The following is a 15,269-nucleotide window of genomic DNA, read 5'->3' as shown; positions in this document are numbered from 1 at the left end:
CTTGATGCCTGCCTGTCACATCCCAACCTTCTCACGGAGTGAGACAGTCTGGCCTTTTGTAGAGGACCTAGCTTCTTTGATGTTTGTTAAATCTGTTTTTCTTTTGCTGGGAGTTTCTTATCCTAACTGAACAACCCTACAGTGTGTTTTCTAATCCCTAACACCATACCCACATTGTTTGGAACATTTAACAACTACCACAGTTTTGCAAGAAAGAATTACTCACATAATTCAGTAATTATGTTTCTAAAAGATGCTGCTAACATATATAGTATTTCTACTTTTTAGATCTAAGAATAAGTTACAGAATACAAATACATTATGTTCTACTTCTTCAAACCAATTGCCCTTTTTAATATCTAATGCAGAAACAACATCCCGTTTCCACACATGTTAACAACATTATTCCAGATTGTTAACATTACCAAAACCAGCTCAAAAAATGTAGTGGCTTCTTCTGAAGAGAAGTTACAAATAAATTAGTATCAAATAACTTATTTTATTGCTAGTGATTTTATATTACAGGTTAGACTAAGTTTTATGTTAGTTTATAAGGGGAACCAAAAGGAAACACATGTTAAAAACAAGTAACTAACAAGTTACTGATACAGTCTACAATCACTTTCAATAACTCTGGTATTTTACAACCGTCTACGTACTGTAATTTCAAACCAGAGCATTTTATTACCACTTGTCATCAAAATATCCATCTGTTTTCAGAATAGAGAAAAAACTCACAAATGAAAGCCAGTGTAAAAACTGTACATATGACTTATTTTACAAATGCTGTTCAGATGCTTATTGGGCTCTGGATGCAAACTACCAGTTATACGTATAAAAATATAGAAGAATCTTTGCTAAGGAGGTATGCATTTGTTTACATCAGGTTTCTTGGGATACAGCCCTCTATCTGTATTTCAGCTGGCCAGCCACTGTATCTATTCTTCTTATTGTCAGAGTGGTTTATCTGTTAAAAATAAAACAAAATAAAATAAATCAGTATTTGTGTTTACCAAATTAGTTTGTCAAACCTTACAAAACATAAAAGAGAAACTGGGAAGCTGAGTGGTATATTAAACATCTTATTCAATATAATGGGTGAAGATTCCACCGATTTCTCTTACTCTGCCTAAGAAATCCAAAGATTCAAAGTCTCAGATCTAAAGCAAAGAATTTAGAACGATACATTAGAGAATTGGCTTTGCACAACTGAGGCTGACTCTACAGTTATGACAGATATCCTACAAGATCTGCACCTGAAGGTTACACCCGATACAGAGACAAATAAAATTGAAAATAAAATGAACCTGACCTTTTCTCTTTCGATATCATCAGGAAGCTTGAAGCCTTTGGCAGCTATAAAAGCCCAGCTTGATCTGAACTTCATATTCTGTATTTCTTTACTTCCAAGAGCTTCTACTAACTTTTTGGCATTACTTTTCAAACTAAAAGTGAAAAAAAGGTATTAATAATACAAGAAAAAAACTGAAAAAGAACACATTGGCTTTATGGTGAGGAGTGGCTGGTGGAACTGGGCTTGTTTACCACATTGCTTTCTACAAGTAACTGAAAGGAGATTGCTACGAGGTAGGTGCTGGTCTTTCCCCTAAGTTCACAAGCAATACTACACAAGGAAATGGCCTCAAGTTTTATCAGGGGACACTTAGGTTGTACATCAGGAAAAAATTTTTCAGAGAGGACGGTCAAGCAATGGAACAGGCTGATTAGGAAAGTGGTGTAGTTCCTATCTCTGGAGGCATTTAAGGGATATGTGGAAGTGGCACAAAGGGACACAGTTTAATGATAAGACTCACGAGGTCAGGTTGATGGTTGGACTTAATGATCTTGAAGATCTTTTCCAATCTAGATGAGTCTATAATTCTATGGTTTACATTAATAGGTCAGCAGAAGAAATAATGAGAAGTTAAAAACTTCCCAAGTGCTGTCTTAGTAGCACACCATTAAACCTACAGACCAAAATTCTATCTTTAAAGTCCTCTTCTCTACATCCCTGATGTTAATACCATCTGTTTGTAACAATGCAGCAGAAAGAAATACATCTCAAACACTAAATTTGTAAAATTTGACTTTTTATCCCTTTTTAAATGTGGACAAAGGCTTCAAATGTTTATCAGCCAAATGATTAAGAGTGTCCCTGTTTAACTATGGTATGACTTCAGACCAAAATAGCATAAGATTTGAAAGGACTTGAAGAATCAGGTTAAGATGTAAGCAGGAATGCAAGCTAGGTATGTTCTAATTAGAGCTGTGGATACCTTTTAATAGAAGACTACGATGCAGAGATAATAACACTGCCCTTTATGATGATAACTGGTGCTTTTAAACTAGCATGATGCTCTCCTTCCATCTTTGGAAACATCAACATACATGACGTGGGCAAGCACTGAATGTATATATAATCAAAACTTTTAAGAGAGGAAACGACTATACAATGAAGTAAATCACTCCTTTAAACCAGTGTACAACAGTGACTGCCAGGCTATTTGTTGCTGTGTTTCTCAGTCTGTCATGAGCAGTTTCCTTACCGGGCGCTTCCATCATCATGTGTAACCATGAAAAGCAGGGATCCTTGTGGTGCACTTTCAATGAAAGCCACCATCTCTTCTGAGTGGTCTGTTGAATTAATTACACAACTGATTACTCCCTCACACACACATGATCACATTCCACCTACTTTCTCTTGCATTTTCAACTTCTTCTCACTTTTTGACCTTGCCTACTCAAAATGAGACCTATTTAGGCAATCTTTCCATGCACTGGCACAGGACTTGCCTAATCCTTGAAGATGCAGAAAGCTGCCAGCTCTCACTGAAGACCAGAAGAGCAAAGGTTGATCTATAATTCCCAGTTGTAAAGAAAGATACTTCTGAACCTCTGAAAACAGATTACAGTTACACACAAGTTGAGATTTTACCATGCAAGAACACTCCACCAGCAGGCAAAACATGGAATACTCCAGAAGTCATTGATACTCTGTGCCTTTATTTTTGCGTGCTGACTACCATGCTAACTGTAGATCTAAGTAACACACCCCACTGGACATCCATTTTCATTAAGTGGCAGCCTATTTGCAGCACTAAGATATTTATTTGTTCTGCAACTGCTAAGGCATACATTATTTTCTATAGAAAGTAAGTGTATTGTGTGGCAGTAGCCTTGGAGACATTGCAGTCCATACACATAAAAATCTGAAGCCCCACAATTAGTCCCAGTGTAATTTCTGTTCATGCATGCAAGGTCATAAACATTCTTAAGTGGTGAAAGAATTGGCTGCAAGAGCCTCATAGCATTCTGTTTCTTCTTAGTAGGAAGTACAGTAACTAGTAACATCCTAAGTCTGGAAAATGTATTAGAAGCTATTCTTAAAGTAGATCTTCTGTTTAGATACATAGTAATATAGAAAGACTAGCTTATTACTTATTATGATTTTGCAATTATAATAGAATGGAACAAAATGTATCAGAAAAAAAAATTTGCTGAATAGATGTAGTATCTGGTAAGTGCTGTCCTTTCCCAGACTGAAATAATGAAGAAAGAAAATAGCAACTAATCACAACAAACACTAACTCACTCAACCAAGAGAAAAAAAAAAACAACACATCTTTTCAGGCAAAAATTGTTGTTAGAAGATCTGGCTATTGCATGTTTAAATGACTACAATTGCTGTTTGTTTCTAAGTGATCTTCTTCAACGAAGAAGCACGGTCACTTAAAGAGTAGGACAAATATTTTAATATGTTTTTATTGAACTCTGAAATGTTAACAAAAGCTTTGTTGCACTCTTTTCCCTACCTCCTTCCCACATGTCAAAGAAATTTGCCGATGTTAGTGCTCCTGTTTCATCTGTAAGAAAAGATTAAAAGTGCAAATATGAGCAAAAACAGTTACATTTAATCAGCATGCACAGCATTTTCAGCAAAAGTGAGGTATTTGTAAGTTTTGGTATGATTGTGCTTCCAATTTTTCGTTTGAATTTTTAAATTGGAAGAAATATAGAATAATGTAAATTTGAGATTCGGGGAAAACATTTTGTGCAGTCACTGCTTGTAGCTGCAGTCAACTGAAAAAAATTGTTCTCAAATCACTTCTGTTACAACACAGACCTGCAAGAAAGTGATTTCAGAGAGAAATCACACTGGAAATAAACACATTCTTCTTTAAACAAAAGCCTGAATCCAAACATCACTAATGACTAAACCATCATTATTTCTGTTTTAAGGAAGAAATTCAGTTTACTGAATCCACACATCCAAGTTTTTATACATACATATACTACATTAGGCAACCATACACATAGAAGATGATTAAGCCTGATTCTATTTGAATGGCTCCATTCTGTGCAGTGTTTCAGATTCTTGTCTACAGTAATTGAGCCCAGCAACTCAAATAAAATCATGCAGGTTCAGACAAGGCTAAAACCTTGCTCAACAATAATGAGACAAGAAAACTGGAACAAAAATGTTCTGTGATCAAAATCAACTTGTCAGTGCATCCCTTGCTTCCTCCCTACCATATCTATTCATCTAAGTTAAAATGGTGCATGAGACCTGGAATAAACTACAGCATCAGCTTTCCAACAGCTTCTATTACAAGCACTTTAATATTAATCAAGCTTCGAGTTTGTCTTTCTGTCCACTGACCAGTTCTAGAAAAGGAAATTGTACCTTGTGGTAGAACTGCAATTCTCAGATACTGTACATCTTTTTATTTGCTTATACTGATTATGTACACATTTCTTTCATATATCTAGAAGACTATTTCTCTCAAGCAGTAATTTGTCCTTCTTACATTTAACATGAATCAAGTTGCAATTTCTCCTTTGTTTCTATACTAGCTACTAAAAACACCCCAAATGTTTGTTCTTTTAATCATCACAAAGGTACGTCTCTAACATTTTTAATCTTACTTACAATTGACAATGGCTATGTTTATACCTCTTCCAACATTACCCTTTTCTTCACTTATAAGCCTGGAATTGAAAAGAAGCGCTGTATCAGTAGAATTCATCCTTCCAAAAACTCTGATTCAGATTTACTAATGCTAAGTCACTTCCCGGTGTTCACACTTTGTTCAGTTATTTAATTCAAGAGCTAGTAGCAAACAAGAGCTATAGCTTTAAAGTCTTGCATGTTATACCAGTTCATTTCCTTTAAAGATACTTAATGAGTTTTGCAAAATGAACCAGATCAGGAAAGTGCTTTGTACAAATCCAGCCAGAAAGATAAAAAAGAAAAACATAACAAACGTGTGGGTTCATTTTTACGACAGCAAGCCATGTGGCTGTATCTACTTGAAAGATCACTTTAAGGATTTAAAGTCACTTTACAGGAACAAACCTGACTTTCAGAGGGTGCTGACCACTCAATACATGTCCTGAACCACTAAGACTAAAAATCAGAATGGAAACAGCTTATCTACAGGAACAAAGAAAATCAGCTGAGATGTATGTATTAAAAAAAAAAAAAAGTTAAATATTGTCAGATATATTCTGATGTTTATCACCAATAAAACATCAACACTTTACAAGTCTTTCAATCTAGGTCTAAATGACTCAGAAGACATGCTTCTCAAGACCTCATATTACATCTACCTATCAATAAAAAAGTTATGAGTCAGCCCAGGATATGAAAGAAAGCCAATCAGACAGTCTGGATACTGAACAAAGGCAGGTATACTACATAGAAACTACAGTGTCTGTGAGAGGAAAATACAACCTTCAGCAAAAACAGCGTAGACCCACACAGCAGCAATATGCTATTCCAAAGGCAGAACACACAAGAAGAGGAGAAAAATTTAAAACAACTTTAAAAAACACATTTATAAGCATATATTCAAAGTCACTATCTCCAAGTAATCTTTAGCTCTTCTTCACTGTTGATATGTGTCTACTTTAGGCCAGAGTTCCACGGTAATGAATTGTTTTGGTTTGAATCATCACCGTAAAGCTCACCAGAAGGAAGCAGAGAAGAAACTGTATTTAAGATGGACTTCACGTCATGCTGAAGAAAAAGTGCCATAAAAAGGAAAATGGGTACAGGAGGAAAAACTCACTTGTTCCCAAGAGACCTAGGGCATACTTATTAACACTGAAAAGGGAATATACAATGGCAACCTTCTGCATGTAATTTTACTGAAGAGGTCTTTTCTTTCCCTAGGGGCTTACTTGCTAGTGAACCAAAATGAAAGATCCTTCTTTATACTACAAAGCATTTATATATATTAAAAGTCAGTCTGGTACTTACAGCTCATCCTCAAAACAGATTTTAGCCAGCTTTTCTTTGCCACCACCACTGAGAATCCGATAGGCGTAGCTCCCAGGTGAGCAGGGAGACCAGTGATCACACTTCTGCCTTCTGGGGAGTGGGGCTACAAAAGCAAAGATGAGGAAGTCTTCCTGAGTGCTACATAAACAATTTCTACACGGAAAGAATCACTTAGTGTCAACACGTTAATATATAAGCTCACACTTATATATACAGAGGCCAGTATTGTGGCAACATTCTCACAGATTTGCCTGGGTTTTGGGTTATTGTTGGCTTTCAAACCACTGCTGGGAAGAAGAGTTAGCTTGCCTAGAGAAAAAAATTCCATATACTCTCGATTCAAATCAGATCATACTATTTTGTACTATTTCCATTAAGAGTAAAGAAGGGCTATACAGATAAAGAATTCCTACAGATAGCTTGAAGCTGACAGTTATAATTCTAAACTTTTTTCACACAATAACAGTCATAGAATGAAAAAAATGTGTACATTAAGTCACTCCATCAGATCAGAGGAAAAAAAAATAAGAACTACATTACAAACTTTGGCTAGTGATTCAACCAGTTATGGAAACTCTAAAAAACACCTAAGAAATAGTCAAAGCTTCAGCAGCAGCTTTGCAGATTGCTTATGCTTACATGCTAACAAACAAATAAGGTGTTATTAGATTACTAGTCAATTATTAATATTTGCATACTGGCAAATATAAGATGACATTATGTTTCTTCAAAATAGTGTATAAGAAGCAGTCCAGATTTGCACTAATTAAATGAATTCACTTTATACAAACAGCATCATTCTTCTAATAGCTTGTTAGCTAACAAGAGGATAAAAGGTAATGGCTTTAAGTTACACCAGGGCAGGTTTAGGTCGGATATTTGGAAAAATTTATTCTTAGAAGGAAGAGTGATGCAGTGGCACAGGCTGCCCAGGGAGGTGGTGCAGTCACCAGCCCTGGAGGTGTTCAAGAGCCGTGTGGACGAGGCACGGAGGGACGTGGGCAGTGGGCATGGTGGGGGTGGGCTGATGTTTAGATTAGGTGATCTTAGTGGTCTTTTCCATCCTTAGTGATTTTATGACTGTAAGCCCTTTTTAATTTAACAAGTAAATAGAGAACATTAGATAAAAGGAAAAAAAAAAATACAACTACATACCCCTCAATACTGGTTTCTTTCCAATGTCTTGAAGATAAGCTATAGATGTTGATAGTGACTCTTGTGGTACATGAGCAGCAAATATGTATCCCAAGTACCAAGCAAATGATGATGCCAACAAGAGCCCTGATAACTTCACAAAATCTGCCAAGAAGAAAAACAGACATAAAGATGTACCTACAGCAACACAAAAAATAATGTATTTTCTCTGGCACTGCTACAAAAATGGCTATTTTTTTCTACTACTGTGTTAACCTTGCCTTTGGTGATGTAGTGACAGGGCATAGGTTGCACACTCATTTCTGACAATTCCTTTCATCTTGAAAACTTGATCTTCGAGAAGAAAACCCAACCCCCTCCTCTGCACCAGATCCCCTCAACCCATAGGTATGATACTGCAAGGAGACATGAAGTTCAATTCAAAAATAAGTACCAGATATCATACATGATTATGCAGGTTGTATACAGTTACTGTTGTTTTTCTGTGATACGCAGACACTAAAATAATGGTTTAAACCACAGGTGTCCAACCTTTTGGACTACTTGGGTCACACTGAGTGAAGAGGAATTGTCTTGGACCACATATAAAATACACAATATATATAAGTAACAAAACTCATTTTTTTAATATATAGTTTTTAATGAAACAAATAAAAAAAAAAGAGAGCAACAAAAATATAAAACTAGTAGGATATGTGACCTTTTGTGAAAATAACACATCAGTCTGATTCTTGGCAGTCTTGATATCTGTTCTCAAATTTATCGAAATGGACAGCAAAGCTGTGTATTTTTTGCTTTTCACAGGACTGTATTTAGCCAACGTATCAAAATGCATACGATTGTTTGCCATAATCTGTTAGTACACATTGCATCTTCCCCATGCCCTAGTTTCAGCCCCAGCAGTATGGATCGCACATTGCTGTGAAGCTGTTGTGAGTGATGGTGTGTGTCTGGGGTCAGGCTGGGCCTCTCAGTGGGGCAAAGCCACCACCATGTGAGCATGGGGCAAGTGCCCGGCTGCAGTGCAGGCTGGGCTATGCTGTTGCAGCACAGTCATCCATTTTCACCATGCTTTCCCCTCACACTGACTGGCACAGCTGAGGAGGGCTCAAAAACTCCCCTTTGCAGGCCCAGCTGTGCAGGGACCAAGTGACAGACATCACTGATGGGTCTTGGTGTGATCCCTGAGCCGGGCTGGTGAACCTGCCAATCCCAGGTGGCAGGGTCCATTAGGATGAGCACACTGAAGATGCATCCCTTATTTAGATATTACCTAATTTATGATGTTAAATGGTGAAATATCACAGTGGAATTGGGAAACCCTGGCTTTTACAATCGTTAAGACTTCTGTCCCTTCTCTGCTTATCCCCTTTGTAGAATAAGGTCAAATTCTTCACTCGTTCTCTTCAAGTCTTGCTTTGCAAGTCTTAACTCTTTCACACTGACTGCCTGACTTGTCTGCATCTGTTAGTGCAGAATGGACAGTAGTACAATGTGCCCATTCTGGAGGCTTTGCTTACGTTTATTCATGCCAAAAGGAAGTTTTGACATTTATCGTAAGAGTAGAACTTACTGCCTCAAGTTCAGTTTATCATACTACACAAAGAGATCTTCTCTCCTGCAAAGCTTTGACTTCTCTATCCTCTATTCTCTATCAACTATTGCATGAGATCATTCCTGTATCGTACCTAAAAAAAAACCAACCAAAACACACACAAAAAAATAACAAAACTCAACAGAAAATAGTGGTAACACTAACTCTAAATATTACTAAGAAGAATCGCAAACACACCCTATTCTTTATAACAGCAATAGAACTAGGAAATCCTCTGAGTCAGAGGTGTCAGCTTAACACCTGAGCTACAGTTGTACTTCAACCCTTGAGTCTCAATGAGGAGGAATGCAGATTAGGAATGTTTAAAGTTCTTCTATACATAAACCCAGTTTCTCATCTGTTTTATAAATGAAAACTAATAATAAGGACAGTACATCATCTTTTGAAGATACTGCTGGTCTGAGCTCTTAAAATATTCTGTGCCACTGTATTTAAGAGTTAAAGGATTATGACAGAGAAAGTTATACAGTGTGAATCTTTAGAGAGAGAACACATTTTGCAATTTGCAATCTTAGGCTAAGGGAATTCACAGAATCACAGAATGGTTTGGGTTAGAAGGGAGCTCAAAGCCCACCCGCCCCAACCCCTGCCATGGGCAGGGCTGCCCCACACCAGCTCAAGCTGCCCTGGTCATGAGTGCCTCCAGGGATGGAGTTCAGAAAACTGTTGTAGAACATTGCCAGTGAACTTCTGGCTTTGCCTCTGAAGATTCAGAAGCCAGTGGGGCATTGCACTGAAGGCATTCATGGAGTCCTCTGGGTCTTCACTTACTGAGAACACATATACCACGCATATTATAAATCTGCCACACAGAAATGCATGAAAACCCATAAGCAGCTAAACCATACACTCAAACTGAAGAGAACTTAAGACTTGCTGCTCGCAGCACTCACAAAATGAGAAGCTGGGTCTACATTCACAGAAGCAAGGCTGCGCTCATGCTGAGCTGAAAGGCTGCGGTTCACCATGGCTGTGGCACTCAGAGCTGCGTGGGAACCGCATGCCACAGAGAGGCACTTGGCAGCTCCTGTAGGTGACAGAGACTTCCTCATGCCATCCTGTGAGAGGCAGATAGTGAGCAATGTGCCAGACAGAGCTGAAGGGGCAGAGACGCATAGGGAGGATGAAAACACATGGAAAGATGAAGTGGTGGTGAGGAAGGTCACGTCGGGAAGACTTCGGAAAAGATCTGTCCCATTTTGCAACGGCTCAGGTGCTCACTCGTACCTTTGCAGCAGCTGAAGCACAGCGCACCTCTGTTTGTGCTCAGCTGACTTCAAACACTCGCGCTGCCACGCCTCGCTAACACATACCGTCGCTCTAAGGCCGGCATTCAAGGGGAAAAAAAAAAAAAAAAAAAAAAAAAAAAAAAGCCGGCATGGATTCGCAGTACGATGCTTCCCAGAGGCTCGTACCGCAGGCGGCTGACAGCCGGGGGAAGCTGCGCTCTGGGAGAACCAGACACAGACACAGGAACGCTGAGGGGCTGCTACTCACAGTGCCGCCTCTGCCACATCGCTGGGACGGGGATGGGCCGCCCACCCCCTGCCCGCCGCCGTCCCCCGCTGCTGCTGCTGCTGCTCCTCCTCCTGTCTTCTTTCTCCTCCGTTTACGGGCACGGCCGACCCCCGCCTCGCCGGGCCGTCAGCAAAGTGGCGGAGAGGGCAGGGGAGCGGCCACCTGTCCGCACCGCCCCGCCTTGGCACGGCTCCGCGCCGCGCCCTGCTTCTCGGGGCCACTTGTTCACTCATGGGGAAGAGTGTAGGTGGTTTTTCTGGGCTGAGGAACTGACCTTAAGATAGACTTGCCCCGGTCATCACGCGTTTGCCGTGGATGGTGATAGGTGCCGCCGCCATTTTCTGAGAGGGCTGCGGGGTCCTGATGGCAGTGGGGCTCCTGGCGATATGGAGCCTCTCCTGTTGTCTCCTTGGCTGGGGCGGCAGAGGGCCCAATGCTCTGAGGGCCACGTCTGCTCTGGAGGGCAGGAGAGGACTGTGAAACAAACTGCCTTTTGAGCTTGTAAAATACAGCTGTAGTTCTAATCTAGAAAAGCCTCCAACTCCTTGATTGTTCAGTCTGGGGAAGAGGGGGCGGAGGGGGACCTCATTGCTCCTACAACCACCTGAAAGGAGGCTGTGCTGAGGTTGGCCTCCCAGGTAGCAGGAGTAGGACAAGAGGGAATGGCTTTGGATTTTGCTGGGGAGATGCAGGTTGGATATTAGGAAATATCTTCTTCTCAGCAAGAGTGCTGAGGCAGTGGCACAGGCTGCCCAGGGAGGTGGTGCAGTCACCGTCCCTGGAGGTGTTCAAGAGCCGTGTGGATGTGGCACTGAGGGACGTGGGCAGTGGGCATGGTGGGGGTGGGTCAGTGGTTGATCTAGGTGATCCTAGAGGTCTTTTGGAAAAGACCCCTATGATTCTGTGGTTCTGTAATTCAGTCACACTGCATAAGAGAGGCTGCTAGAAGTTATTATCTGCAAAAAGAAAGTAACTTGCTCACAGGATTGAAGGCAAGGCTTGGGCCATACAGAAGTCCATCTGAGAAGCTCTTTCGCCCCAAATCTCAAAACCTTGTTTTTTTTTTTTTTTTAAGTTTTTGAACCCAGCACACACAGGAAAGACGTTGCTTATTTAGTTCAGATTTGCGCTGATTTGCGTGTTGAGTAGTTCCCTACAAATCAAACAGGAGTATCCGCGCTACATTTATACACAAAGCTTGAAAAGTTACTAGTTTTCCCATCTTTACTATGATTGGTCAGTAAGTTACATACAGTTATAATGTCACTAACAATCCTTTTGCAACTATCATGCTCAAGGGGCAAATAACAAAATAAAAGGGTCTGTGGGAGTGATTATAATGATGGTACTTCAATTAAGGGTCTCTTAGTTTCCCAGTTTTCTTGCTGAATTGGCAATACTCATAAAACATCCTGATTAATGTCTTCCTCGTGACCTATTTGCTCCAGGATGTCCTTGGTTGAAGGATGTTAATCTGTTTAGGAATGATTAATTGCCCTTTGCTTGTCAGCTTAACATACACAAAGAACATCTTCAGCTAGCTAAGTTTTTAGAGCTTGTCTTCAACAATGGCATATGTCTATGTGGTTTATTAGCTGATGGGACCGTGCTCTGGCCAAAACCATGAATAGGACCTCACTGAGGCCTCCTTGCCTCTCCAGTGTGGCATCAGATAGCCCTACCATGGGCACCAGGCCACCAGAGTGAGCTCTTGGTTCACCTTTTCCTGCTGTGAGCTGTGTTGGTGCTGAAGACAAGGCATCACACATCATTGCCTAGATGTTCCCTTCCTGATGGGTAACTTGGTCAGTGCCTGACTCTCATCATCTTGCTGAAAAAATGGACACCTCTTCTACTTCCAGTGTAGGGCAGCCGCAGGAGTGTGGAACTATAGCACAGTGCTGGTGATGCTTGTTTTCTGTTTAGGAGCATTGCCCAGCTGGAGCCGCACACTATGGGCTTGCTGGGTTTTTATATTCCGTTTTCCAGTAGGTTTTGTTAATGGGTGTTTGAAGATCTGGGTGGGCAGGGAACCTCATCAGCACCTGTCAGTTCTGACTTTGGCCTTCCTGCTATGACACCTATGAAAACAATGGTTCCAGTCACTGGAGAAGAGGCATTTCTTGTCCTTATTTGCAAGTCCTATAAAGGTAAAATCTGAAGGAGTAGTTGCTGCTTGCTATTAGCAAATGAAAAGCAACATTCATTAAAAGCTAGGCATGTAAATAATTCAAGTGGTAGCTTGGAATGAATAAATTTAAGAAATGGAAAGCAGAGAGCAAATAGGAGAAGGAGCTGAGAGTGGGCAAGAAAGAGTTAGAGACAACACTGTTCTAAATTAGTTTTCCAAATATATAATATACAATTATTTCTGTAGGAAGTGTTACTCTGTAAGATGCCACATGAGAAAATAACGTCTGTTAATAATGACTGAAACTATTACAGGGGATATTTCTTGTCTTTAAAGTAAAAATAAGGAAGCCTTAAACCCCAAATGCTGCAGTTAATGGTGGCATCAAAATGAAAAATTCTGCAGATTTTATTAAAACAGTGAAAATTCTCTAGGACTTGGGATAATCTAACTTTGCATTACATTTATTGTATGACCAGCAGTGGGTCACGAATTTCACTGATAAAAATTTCAAGCCTCGAGGTGTTTTGTCACCACTGTGACAAAACATTATTAGCAGTTGGTGTGAATTGGGTGACAGCCAGTTTATCTGCTTTTAACCAGAAGAAAAATGTGTCAGTTTATTGCTTTTTCATTACTGCCTAAACTACACTGAACTATACCCAGGTGTTTGCTACAAAACAGGGCAACACTTTCAATGTTCTGGTTGCCAAAGCCCAGGGATCCAGCGGTCTCTGTTTAGGGGGAAATTTTAAATGCCAGAGGGCTAGGAAGCTTAAAGAAGTTTTACTTCAGGTATTTCAATTTTGTGTCTGTGAAAGCAATGTGATACTTTTCTCTCTTAAGTAATTATTCAAAGATAAGGGATGCAGAACACTTCAGACATATAATTATTGGTATTCACTCTTCTGCCATTCATCCTGTAATTTGAAAGCTTAGGAAAAAAAAAAAATCAAAACATTAATCTTCGCTTTAGATGTTTGTGAGGAAGTGAGACCCTTTGATGATAAGCAGCAGCGCAGGAAATCTATTCATGAAACAAATCGCTCCTGCAGACAGTAAATGAAACAGATGTGTGTATGGGCAGAATGCCTGTGCTTTAAGCCACAGTTAGTGGAGAATGTTTATGGGCATTTGCTAATGGTGTGAAATGACAACAGAACAAGTTCCTGCCTGCCCTTTGAGTGGCTCTATCTCCAGAGTTGCTTTCTGCACTCATCTCACTTGGCCAATCAACTGCTGTATGTGTCATCCCAGTTCTCACAGCTATTTAATGTCAAAGTTCTCTGCTCACCCACAAGTGGCCAGTGGTGTATTTTTAATCCTCCTAGGATGAGGTACAAAGTGCAATGCAGAAGAGCAGTTCTTTAAGCTGCCATAACTCAGCTGTATTTCACCATGTGTCTGTGCCCATAATTCAGGTGGAATCTCAGTATCCGGAGTTGTGGTAATATGAAAGAGCAATGTGGAGAAACAGGGATTTTGATATATATTTTAATATAAGAATGTTTATTTCTAGTATACCTTGAAGGTCTGCAGGAAAAGGAAATGCTTAGATATCGTGTGGATATATTGCATTTTAAACACTCCCAGAAAAGCAAAGCCAGTTCCAGTAACAGATGGCAATGATCAATTCCAGTTTATGAGCTAGAAAACCTGTAAAACTAGTAAATCTAGTTCTAGAATGTTGCTGATCTATTTAGAGGTTTGCTTTATACCTTATGTTGTTTAAGGTGGGGCATTTTTTCTCTGTTTTTCCCATACTTTGTTAATCCAGAGATACACAAGGAAAATAGACTCATAACACTTCATCTAAGTAGATAGGAATCAAAAGTAGATCCAAGTAGATGTGCTCTTCAGTCCAGGTAGATGGGAAAGCCTCAATACATTGTGGGCCCAAATCTAGTTATCTTTAACAGTCACCTAGATTCCGTGTTACAGGAGAGGAAGGAGAAGGGCAAAATTAGAGGAAAAGGAAAATCCCTCCCTTGAAGATGGATGTTTTGATATGGCTTTGCACAGGGTCTCTGTGGTCTGTTCTCTGGAAATGCTGGTGTCAATGCAGTAAGGCCTGCAGGTCCCTTTTGTGCAGACATGCAAGCAAACAAGTGTGTAAGCCTGCTCAGTCCAGCAGATACTTACCATAGGCAGCTGGTCCCTGCTATCAGCAATCCCAAGGCACTTGTGGCTTGAGGACATCCTGTGGCATGTCTTGGAATATGCCCTCAATCCACTCTCTTTATGCAATTTCTCAACAGGGATCCAGGCTGACCTGCTGTTCCAGGCTTAGATCACCTGAAGGCAAGGCTGGAGGTCTGCAGGAGCAAAAATTCCACAGTAAAGCCAAGACCTCGCACACAGGGGGAGAGCTGGATTTCTTTCAGACCGGTCTTGTGGAAGGGGGGAAGAGAAGAAAGTATATCACCTTACCTGTGGGGCAGGATGGCAACAGATGTGGGTGGTCACAGAAGGGTTGATGCTGCAGGACAGAGTGGGAAATTGGTGGGTACAAAATAGAAGGGCATACATGAGCAAACTAAAAGCTGTAAAAATATATCAGCACTTAA

At 40.2% G+C, this 15,269-nt stretch overlaps 2 protein-coding genes across 2 annotated transcripts in view; both read right to left on the bottom strand.

The window, feature by feature from the left end:
* Window positions 1-350: 350 nt before the first annotated feature.
* On the bottom strand, window positions 351-12,960 carry FAM3B (FAM3 metabolism regulating signaling molecule B). Its single transcript, XM_031612651.2, has 8 exons — window positions 10,551-12,960; window positions 7,439-7,582; window positions 6,263-6,386; window positions 4,931-4,989; window positions 3,813-3,863; window positions 2,547-2,634; window positions 1,313-1,445; window positions 351-967 (listed from the first exon to the last, which is right to left on the bottom strand). Exons 1-8 carry the CDS (start codon window positions 10,567-10,569, stop codon window positions 878-880), a joined length of 708 nt encoding a protein of 235 aa, XP_031468511.1. The 5' UTR covers window positions 10,570-12,960; the 3' UTR covers window positions 351-877.
* Window positions 12,961-13,064: 104 nt separating this feature from the next.
* The window catches only part of BACE2 (beta-secretase 2), a 61,327-nt gene continuing 59,122 nt past the window's right edge, over window positions 13,065-15,269 (bottom strand). The window contains exons 10-11 of the transcript XR_016459282.1: window positions 15,133-15,181; window positions 13,065-15,017 (exon numbers count right to left, since the gene is read on the bottom strand). The gene's annotated coding sequence lies outside the window, so the exon portion shown is untranslated. The remainder of the gene's footprint in view (window positions 15,018-15,132; window positions 15,182-15,269) is intronic.

Source organism: Phasianus colchicus, chromosome 1 (genome assembly GCF_987193195.1).
Source record: "Phasianus colchicus chromosome 1, bPhaCol1.hap1.1, whole genome shotgun sequence".
In the NCBI taxonomy this organism is placed as follows: domain Eukaryota; kingdom Metazoa; phylum Chordata; class Aves; order Galliformes; family Phasianidae; genus Phasianus; species Phasianus colchicus.
Note: the sequence above shows the minus strand (reverse complement) of the source record. Positions and strands in the feature narration are given on the sequence as shown.